The sequence below is a fragment of the Hoplias malabaricus genome, chromosome 16 (genome assembly GCF_029633855.1).
Source record: "Hoplias malabaricus isolate fHopMal1 chromosome 16, fHopMal1.hap1, whole genome shotgun sequence".
Lineage (NCBI taxonomy): Eukaryota > Metazoa > Chordata > Actinopteri > Characiformes > Erythrinidae > Hoplias > Hoplias malabaricus.
In genome coordinates, this window is record NC_089815.1 from 29361075 (window position 1) to 29371856 (window position 10782).

Below are 10782 nucleotides of genomic sequence, written 5' to 3' on the forward strand. Positions count from 1 at the left end.
ACCAGCTCAGTGATGAACTGTATTCTTTTATTTTTATTAACATATTTATTTTTGAGGACAGTATATTACCAAAAATACACTCGTGTGACACTCAAGTAAAACATGCCATGGTTTGGAGCAAAAAGACACTGTAAACTACAGTCGATGCCGTAAAGTCTACTTTGTTTGTTTTTGTTAAAACTGACACAGGGAAAGTAAAGCTGTGACTGTAATGCCATCGTCAGCTGTTAGTGTTTTGACAGAATGGGTTCTGATAGAGTTAGTGAACGTAGGGAAAGTGTTGTTTCATTTTTTAAAGCTGGTATTTAATGAATAAACTGTGGTTTGGAGAAAGTGAACTGTCTGGTGAGCTGCGGGATGTAGTTGTGTTGCTGTGTTACGGTGTTTTGGTAGATGCTTGTTAGCGATTGTAAAAAAACTCTAACAGAGCTTCAGTGGAACAGGGTATTGTTCCGTAACTAAATTTCTGCAGCTGCTTTTTTCCAGGAAACTTCTATAAAAACTCATTTGATTTTTTCAGGAAACTGATGATGGACTCGTGTTTTTTATTGGGAACAGAACAGATTTCTCTGATACTTATTTTACTGATTCATTTAACTGTAGAAAAGCTTTAGGAAAAAAACTGTGGTGAAACATTTTGCTCGGTTTTAAGGTTTAATTCGATCAGCCTTCGATCTTAAAGCTACAGCTGAAGGGCAAAATCGCATAAAAGTAGAACACCCCGCTATGAAAAGAGCCTCTATGTCATTGCTACTCCGGGCACAGCACTGCAGAAACTGCACTATGAAACTTTTGGAAGAGGACAGGAACTCACACATGTCAACGGAGGGTTCTTCCCATTTGGACCTTACCCATTGACTGCTTTAACTGGAGGACTGTGAGGCCCATTATAAACATGGGCAGCCTTGGGCTGATGGTTAGAGACTGGGCTTGGTACCGGAAAGTTGCCGGTACCGAGTTGTTCAATCCCCAAACCCTGGGGGAACATCCACGGCTGAGAGGCCCTTGAGCAAGGCACTGAACCCACAGCTGCGCCCCAGGAGCAGAGAATGGCGGTGTGTTCCATAACCAGAACCGGGTGGCTCTCGGTGTGTGTTCCCAGCCCCTAGTGCAGGTGTGTGTGTGTGTGTGTGTGTGTTCGCTGCCACAGATTTCGTTGTTCAGTGACAGATAATTGCACATTACATTACAACAGACGCCATGGAAAAGTACAGAGTAAACGAGTTTTTCATTTATGTTTCACCAGAGTTTCCTCCTCCTTTATACATTCTCTTTGGGGATCATTGCACAATGAAAATAAATATAAACTCATAAAATAATGTCGTATTTCAGAGCTCCACACTGCCCCCCCCACCTCCACCCACAGAAACCACACACAACTGACCCTCACTGACCCTCAGTCTCACTCTTATGTAACATTGTTTACACTAACACCGCCTCATGACTCTGATTTTAGACCGAACTAGAGAAATTACTTCAGTGTTTTCCCATTTATTTCACACACACACACACACACACACACACACACACACACACACCTCCTTCCCTCCTCTCCACACACGGAAATAAACCTTCATTTTTACAGAATGTATTTTTTTCTTTGGAAATTAGATCACTGAGCAGGTCTCAACACAACCTCAAATACCTACACACACACAAACACACACACACACACACACACACACACACACAATATTCAGGGTGTTTGTGTGTGTGTGTATCTGTGTGTGTGTATGTGTGTTTCTGTGTGGGTCTGTGTGTGTGTGTCTGTATGTGAGTCTGTGTGTGTGCGTGTGTCTGTGTATGTGTGTTTCTGTGTGTGTGTGTGTGTGTTTCTGTGTCTGAGTGTGTGAGTCTGTGTGTGTGCGTGTGTCTGTGTATGGGTGTTTCTGTGTGTGTGTGTGTGTGTTTCTGTGTCTGAGTGTGTGTGTGTGTGTTTCTGTGTCTGAGTGTTTCTGTGTGTGTTTCTGTGTGTGTGTGTTTCTGTGTGTGTGTGTCTGTATGTGAGTCTGTGTGTGTGCGTGTGTCTGTGTATGTGTTTCTGTGTGTGTGTGTTTCTGTGTCTGAGTGTGTGTCTGTGTATGTGTGTTTCTGTGTGTGTGTGTTTCTGTGTCTGCGTGTGTGTGTGTGTGTTTCTGTGTGCGTGTGTTTGTGTGTGTTTCTGTGTGCGTTTCTTTGTGTGTGTGTGTGTGTCTGTGTGTGTGTGTGTGCCTGTGTGTTTCTGTGTTTGAGTGTGTGTGTGTTTCTGTATGTGTGTGTCTGTATGTGTGTGTGTGTGTGTGTGCGTGTCTGTGTGTTTCTGTGTTTGAGTGTGTGTGTGTGTTTCTGTATGTGTGTGTGCGTGTGTCTGTATGTGTGTTTGAGTGTGTGTGTGTGTGTCTGTATGTGTGTGTGTGTGTGTGTGTGTGTGTGTGTGTGTTAGTTTGTTTTGTTTTGGTTGTGGGGGGGTATCAGGTAAAGAATGTGTTTATTTCCACAGTGATGTGAAGATGATAAGATGGTGATGAAGATGATGATGAGGAGGAGGAGGATGATGAAGAGACACGGGGACGCAGTGAGAGTTTCTATGGAGGGATTTCAATGGAGGTCTAAATTTAGACTGGGGCCGGTTTAACTGTGCCGCGTCTGTTCTGATTGTGGTCTGTAGATGGCGCTGTTCCTGACGTTCTCTTCTGTATAAAAGCTGCAGAACCCTTACGTTCCCTGTGTACTTTCTGTGGATTTAAAGTTCGTCACGATGCGCTGCGCTCTTACCTGCGAGACTCCCCTCAACACCAGCACCAACACCAGCACCAGCACCAGCACCAGGTAAAAACGCCTTTCCTTTCATTCACTCGTCACTTTATTCCGAGAGGGCGTTTCATCCCCTCGGTCCGGACCTACAGAACCGGACTGAGCTTCTGACTCAGCTGCTGGACATTTCTGTTCCACCTTAAAAAGATAAATGTAAATGCTGCGCATATTAATGTGGACCGGAACGTTTCAGTAAATAGCCTCAGCCTCAGAGTGAAAAGTGCTGGTGTTTTGAACAGTTGTTTCAATTTATTTAGTTAAAGTTACACTCAGTTTTTTTTTCTGTTGAAAATCAGCAGCACCACATCAGAACTCTCCAGAGACGGGGTTCTGGGGCTGTGTTTTTGTTGTTAGCGCTGGGGTTTACGTGCTCCGCTTTTTTTCCGCCTGTATTCGCAAAAATTTCCTCCACGTGCGCTCTTATTGGTCAGAGTGTTTGACTGACTCGCTCCACAGCCAATCACAGTTAAGAAATGCAGCCTTTTATTCGGAATACGAGTGTGTATAGAACGCTGTGGCTGACCTGCAGAAAGTCACGTATCCAGCTACGAAGAACAGTTTAGGACAGTGGACTGGTTTAGGACTGGTTCAGGACTGGTCTAGGACTGGTTTAGGACAGTGGACTGGTTCAGGACTGTTTTAGGAGAGTGGACTGGTTCAGGACTGTTTTAGGAGAGTATGTATGTATCTTTACACTTATATAGCGCCTTTCTAGACACCCAAGGACACTTTACAATCCACACTGCTCAGAACGCTCAGAACATTCAATCCACACACACACTGGTGAGAAGCGGCAGCCAAACGCGCACAGCGTACTCTCGACTAGGAACGACCGTCCACCTGGAGGACTGCATCGGGCACTAGGGTTTCACCCAGGACAGAGCGCCAATCCATATCTGGGCTCACACTCATTCACTCACACACCAGGACAGTTATTAGACAGAAGCCAATTCACCTACACTCCATGTTTTTGGGAGGAAACCAGAGTCCCCGGAGGAAACCCACGCAGACACTGGGAGAACATGGAAACTCCACCCAGATGGGACTTGAACCCAAGATCCCAGCGCTGGGAGGCGAACGTGCTAACCACTAAGCCACCGTGCCGCCCAACCGTGGACTGGTCTAGGACTGTTTTAGGAGAGTGGACTGGTTTAGGGCTGGCCTAGGACTGTTTTAGGAGAGTGGACTGGTTCAGGACTGGATCAAGACTGGTTTAGGAGAGTGGACTGGTTCAGGACTGGTCTAGGACTGGTTTAGGGCTGGTCTAAGACTGGTTTAGGACAGTGGACTGGTTCAAGACTGGTGTAAGGCTGGTCTAGGACTTTTTTTTAGGAGAGTGGACTGGTTCAGGACTGGTCTAGGACTTTTTTAGGAGAGTGGACTGGTTCAGGACTGGTCTAGGACTTTTTTAGGAGAGTGGACTGGTTCAGGACTGGTCTAGGACTGGTTCAGGAGAGTGGAATGGTTCAGGACTGGTTTAGGAGAGTGGACTGGTTCAGGACTGGTCTAGGACTGGTTTAGGAGAGTGGACTGGTTCAGGACTGGTCTAGGACTAGTTTAGGAGAGTGGACTGTGTCAGGACTGGTCTAGGACTGGTTTAGGACAGTGGACTGTTTCAGGACTGGTCTAGGACTAGTTTAGGAGAGTGGACTGTGTCAGGACTGTTTCAGGACTGGTCTAGGACTGGTTTAGGACAGTGGACTGGTTCAGGACTGGTCTAGGACTGTTTTAGGAGAGTGGACTGGTTCAGGACTGGTTTAGGAGAGTGGACTGTTTCAGGACTGGTCTAGGACTGGTTTAGGAGAGTGGACAGGTTCGGGACTGGTCTAGGACTAGTTTAGGAGAGTGGACTGTGTCAGGACTGGTTCAGGACTGGTCTAGGACTGGTTTAGGACAGTGGACTGGTTCAGGACTGGTCTAGGACTGGTTTAGGAGAGTGGACTGGTTTAGGAGAGTGGACTGTTTCAGGACTGGTCTAGGACTAGTTTAGGAGAGTGGACTGTGTCAGGACTGGTTCAGGACTGGTCTAGGACTGGTTTAGGACAGTGGACTGTTTCAGGACTGGTCTAGGACTAGTTTAGGAGAGTGGACTGTGTCAGGACTGGTCTAGGACTGTTTTAGGAGAGTGGACTGTTTCAGGACTGGTCTAGGACTGGTTTAGGAGAGTGGACTGTTTCAGGACTGGTCTAGGACTGGTTTAGGAGAGTGGACTGTTTCAGGACTGTTTCAGGACTGGTCTAGGACTGGTTTAGGAGAGTGGACTGGTTCAGGACTGGTTTAGGAGAGTGGACTGTTTCAGGACTGGTCTAGGACTGGTTTAGGAGAGTGGACTGTTTCAGGACTGGTCTAGGACTGGTTTAGGAGAGTGGACTGGTTCAGGACTGGTTTAGGAGAGTGGACTGTTTCAGGACTGGTCTAGGACTGGTTTAGGAGAGTGGACTGTTTCAGGACTGGTCTAGGACTGTTTTAGGAGAGTGGACTGTTTCAGGACTGGTCTAGGACTGGTTTAGGAGAGTGGACTGGTTCAGGACTGGTTTAGGAGAGTGGACTGTTTCAGGACTGGTCTAGGACTGGTTTAGGAGAGTGGACTGGTTCAGGACTGGTTTAGGAGAGTGGACTGTTTCAGGACTGGTCTAGGACTGGTTTAGGAGAGTGGACTGGTTCAGGACTGGTTTAGGAGAGTGGACTGTTTCAGGACTGGTCTAGGACTGTTTTAGGACAGTGGACTGGTTTAAGAACTGTTCCTGGAGCTGAGGCTGAACCCTGCTGTGTTTATAATGGTTTTGAATTCACTGAACTCATCTTGCTTCTCCCTGCAGTGTTTATGGACCCAGCGCTGTGGCCATTGACAACAAGATCGAGCAGGCGATGGTGAGTGTCTGAGCTGTTTAAGAGGAGTTGGTTTTAACCCATATCCTCCTGGTTCCTGACTTTAGCCTGATGTGTGTGTGTGTGTGTGTGTGTGTGTGTGTTACAGGACCTGGTAAAAGGCCACCTGCTGTTTGCGGTGAGGGAGGAGGTGGAGGTTCTTAAGGAGCGGATTAAGGAACTTTGGGAGAGGCACTATGAGCTTCAACGAGAAAATATTCTCCTAAAGTTGCTCGCTAAATCTAACCTTCAACATCAGAAAAACAAGGCCCCCCTGAGTCCACACAGGGTCCAGAGCACCCCCCTGAGTCCATACAACGCCCTCCAGAACCCGGAGCAAGCACAGTGGGCACAGCTGATGCAGTGGGTTCAGGCTGCAGAGTGGGTAAAGTGGGTACAGCTGGCACAAAACTCACAGGCCCGAGTGGACACAGTGGGTTCGGGCTGAAGTGCCAAGCTCCCACCACCACGCGTCCCTCATCCACCCCAGCGTCACCTCGTTCTGAACAGAAATAAACATCTGTAAATAAGATGATTTAAAACGCTTCAGCGTTCTGCTGCTGATGGCTCTTCAGCTTCAGAGAACCAGAAGAACCAGAAGAACCAGAGACAGAGTTGGTGTGTTGGGCTTTGACACGCTGTACAGTGGCGCCCTCTGCTGACCTCTCTGCTCCCTGCGCTGATGGTCAGTTGGGGGAGGACAGTGGGTAGAGAGATCCATGTTCGATGTTGATCAGTGTCAGATGCTGTTTTTACTCCGGCTGCTGTCATTAGAACAAACAGTGACGACTTTGATTAAACACAAAGGTAGTGAAATATTGAAAATCTGATTGATTTCTTTTGTTGAGGAACTGTAGTATGAGTTTAAACTGACACCGGTTTGTTGTTTATCGCTGAATGGATGTAACTTATTAAAGAAAACGAGTTTCCTGAACATGATTCAGTCGAACGTTTCACTGAAAGTGAGTGGGATTCTCAGGAAGAAGAGGAAACTGAACTTTAAACCAAAGAAGAAACGCTGTCTAATTTTGTAACTCGACAATAATTTATCGATTAAAGAGCTGCACTGTCTATTGTTTCTGATCCAAAACACTTTCACACTTCGGAATGTTTGAATCATATTTACATAATTTCACTTTAAATTAAACACAAAGACAAAATAATAATAAACTTTCTGTTGATGACGATGCAGTGTTTCCATGAAAATGTAAACATTGAAACATTTACAGAAAGAGATTGTTATGTTTGGTTCTGTTTTAGAAGAAAGTAATAAACCAATGTATGTTTTTTTAAACACAATAAATTGTTTTATTAAAAATTGTGTGTGGTTTTTAATCAGAAAATGTTGATTTTAGACTTCAGTCAGATTCAGGAAATCCTCATGAAACTGAGAGAGGTGTTACACGCCTCAGACACGGTTCTGGGATCGGGTGTGTTCAACTGTGAGGAGCTAAACTGCAGATGTGGGTCGGGACCGGACACTGCCATGTGGTGGTGGAGTGGGTTTGGAGCTCATTTAAACCTGAACAATAGCAAAGACCTGGACAACGAGAGAAGAATAATCAGAACAAGAACCAAAACCACCCAAATCAGTAATAAAACAAAAAGGAAAACAAAATAAAAAAGAAATTCTCACACACTCACACACACACGCACACACACATACACACAAACACTCGCACACATACACACAAACACTCGCACACATACACACGCACACACGCACACACACACATACACACAAACACTTGCATACATACACACACACACACACGCACACACACACACATACACACAAACACGCACACATACACACACACACACACAGACACGCACACACACACGAACACATACACACACACATGAACACATGCTCATACACACTCACGCACACACACACACACACACACAGTCCTGTAGTTTCTATACGTCACACTGACACGCTGAAACAGGTCTGAGTGTGTGTGCACATGATGACGCCAATATCTTTCAACTGACTCACACAAAACGGATGGATGTTTTTTTTTTGCTTGGAGTGTTTATAGGAGCAATAGAGACCCAAGTGGAAACACAAAAGCACACAAAATTTAAATTCCACATCAATTACAAAAATCTGTTATTAACCTATAAAGCCCTACAGTTCTCCCTGTGTCTGCGTGGGTTTCCTCCGGGTGACTGTCTGTGAGGTGTGTGGTGTGTTCTCCCTGTGTCTGCGTGGGTATCCTCCGGGTGACTGTCTGCGAGGAGTGTGGTGTGCTCTCCCTGTGTCTGCGTGGGTTTCCTCCGGGTGACTGTCTGTGAGGAGTGTGGTGTGTTCTCCATGTGTCTGCGTGGGTTTCCTCCGGGTGACTGTCTGTGAGGAGTGTGGTGTGTTCTCCCTGTGTCCGCGTGGGTTTCCTCCGGGTGACTGTCTGCGAGGAGTGTGGTGTGCTCTCCCTGTGTCTGCGTGGGTTTCCTCCGGGCGACTGTCTGCGAGGAGTGTGGTGTGCTCTCCCTGTGTCTGCGTGGGTTTCCTCCGGGTGACTGTCTGCGAGGAGTGTGGTGTGTTCTCCCTGTGTCCGCGTGGGTTTCCTCCGGGTGACTGTCTGTGAGGAGTGTGGTGTGCTCTCCCTGTGTCTGCGTGGGTTTCCTCCGGGCGACTGTCTGCGAGGAGTGTGGTGTGCTCTCCCTGTGTCTGCGTGGGTTTCCTCCGGGCGACTGTCTGCGAGGAGTGTGGTGTGCTCTCCCTGTGTCTGCGTGGGTTTCCTCCGGGTGACTGTCTGCGAGGAGTGTGGTGTGCTCTCCCTGTGTCTGCGTGGGTTTCCTCCGGGTGACTGTCTGCGAGGAGTGTGGTGTGCTCTCCCTGTGTCTGCGTGGGTTTCCTCCGGGTGACTGTCTGCGAGGTGTGTGGTGTGCTCTCCCTGTGTCTGCGTGGGTTTCCTCCGGGTGACTGTCTGCGAGGAGTGTGGTGTGCTCTCCCTCTGTCTGCGTGGGTTTCCTCCGCGTGACTGTCTGTGAGGAGTGTGGTGTGTTCTCCCTGTGTCTGCGTCGGTTTCCTCCGGGTGACTGTCTGTGAGGAGTGTGCTGTGCTCTCCCTGTGTCTGCGTGGGTTTCCTCCGGGTGACTGTCTGCGAGGAGTGTGGTGTGTTCTCCCTGTGTCTGCGTGGGTTTCCTCCGGGTGACTGTCTGCGAGGAGTGTGGTGTGTTCTCCCTGTGTCTGCGTGGGTTTCCTCCGGGTGACTGTCTGCGAGGAGTGTGGTGTGTTCTCCCTGTGTCTGCCTGGGTTTCCTCTGGGTGACTGTCTGCGAGGAGTGTGGTGTGTTCTCCCTGTGTCTGCGTGGGTTTCCACCGGGTGACTGTCTGCGAGGAGTGTGGTGTGCTCTCCCTGTGTTTGCGTGGGTTTCCTCCGGGTGACTGTCTGCGAGGAGTGTGGTGTGCTCTCCCTCTGTCTGCGTGGGTTTCCTCCGCGTGACTGTCTGTGAGGAGTGTGGTGTGTTCTCCCTGTGTCTGTGTGGGTTTCCTCCGGGTGACTGTCTGCGAGGAGTGTGGTGTGTTCTCCCTGTGTCTGCGTGGGTTTCCTCCCGGTGACTGTCTGCGAGGAGTGTGGTGTGTTCTCCCTGTGTCTGCGTGGGTTTCCTCCGGGTGACTGTCTGCGAGGAGTGTGGTGTGTTCTCCCTGTGTCTGCGTGGGTTTCCTCCGGGTGACTGTCTGCGAGGAGTGTGCTGTGCTCTCCCTGTGTCTGCGTGGGTTTCCTCCGGGTGACGGTCTGCGAGGAGTGTGGTGTGTTCTCCCTGTGTCTGCGTGGGTTTCCTCCGGGTGACTGTCTGCGAGGAGTGTGGTGTGTTCTCCCTGTGTCTGCGTGGGTTTCCTCCGGGTGACTGTCTGCGAGGAGTGTGGTGTGTTCTCCCTGTGTCTGCGTGGGTTTCCTCCGGGTGACTGTCTGCGAGGAGTGTGGTGTGTTCTCCCTGTGTCTGCGTGGGTTTCCTCCGGGTGACTGTCTGCGAGGAGTGTGCTGTGCTCTCCCTGTGTCTGCGTGGGTTTCCTCCGGGTGACGGTCTGCGAGGAGTGTGGTGTGTTCTCCCTGTGTCTGCGTGGGTTTCCTCCGGGTGACTGTCTGCGAGGAGTGTGGTGTGTTCTCCCTGTGTCTGCGTGGGTTTCCTCCGGGTGACTGTCTGCGAGGAGTGTGGTGTGTTCTCCCTGTGTCTGCGTGGGTTTCCTCCGGGTGACTGTCTGCGAGGAGTGTGGTGTGTTCTCCCTGTGTCTGCGTGGGTTTCCTCCGGGTGACTGTCTGCGAGGAGTGTGCTGTGCTCTCCCTGTGTCTGCGTGGGTTTCCTCCGGGTGACTGTCTGCGAGGAGTGTGGTGTGTTCTCCCTGTGTCTGCGTGGGTTTCCTCCGGGTGACTGTCTGCGAGGAGTGTGGTGTGTTCTCCCTGTGTCTGCGTGGGTTTCCTCCGGGTGACTGTCTGCGAGGAGTGTGGTGTGTTCTCCCTGTGTCTGCGTGGGTTTCCTCCGGGTGACTGTCTGCGAGGAGTGTGGTGTGTTCTCCCTGTGTCTGCGTGGGTTTCCTCCGGGTGACTGTCTGTGAGGAGTGTGGTGTGTTCTCCCTGTGTCTGCGTGGGTTTCCTCCGGGTGACTGTCTGTGAGGAGTGTGGTGTGTTCTCCCTGTGTCTGCGTGGGTTTCCTCCGGGTGACTGTGAGGAGTGTGGTGTGTTCTCCCTGTGTCTGCGTGGGTTTCCTCCGGGTGACTGTCTGTGAGGAGTGTGGTGTTGGTAGTTAATGCTCCCCCATAGATAAAGGCGGCAGATCCAGGGGGTCCATGGACACAGGGAATTATAGTAAACTGAGTAAACACAGACACACACACACACTCACCTCCCCACCCCACAAGCACACACACACTAACACAATCCCTCTTCTCTATCACTGACACACACTCACCCACCCTATACAGTCACAGTCTCTTGCTCACACACACACTCCCCTCCCCACCCCAAACACACACACATACACTGGTCAGACATAACTTTATGACCATCTTTCTCTACACTCAGTGTTCTTTTCTTAGCTTCACGGAGCAGACAGGAGAACGTTGTAGTTCTACAATTACAAATTGTAGCCCACCTGTTGCTCTGCATTCTTTGTT

General features: G+C 49.4%; 1 protein-coding gene across 1 annotated transcript; it reads left to right on the forward strand.

The window, feature by feature from the left end:
* The first annotated feature begins 2507 nt into the window (after positions 1 to 2507).
* Positions 2508 to 6934, forward strand: LOC136672185 (TSC22 domain family protein 3-like). The gene is made up of 3 exons (XM_066648147.1): positions 2508 to 2808; positions 5613 to 5664; positions 5771 to 6934. Exons 1-3 carry the CDS (start codon positions 2738 to 2740, stop codon positions 6107 to 6109), a joined length of 462 nt encoding a protein of 153 aa, XP_066504244.1. The 5' UTR covers positions 2508 to 2737; the 3' UTR covers positions 6110 to 6934.
* Positions 6935 to 10782: the final 3848 nt, after the last annotated feature.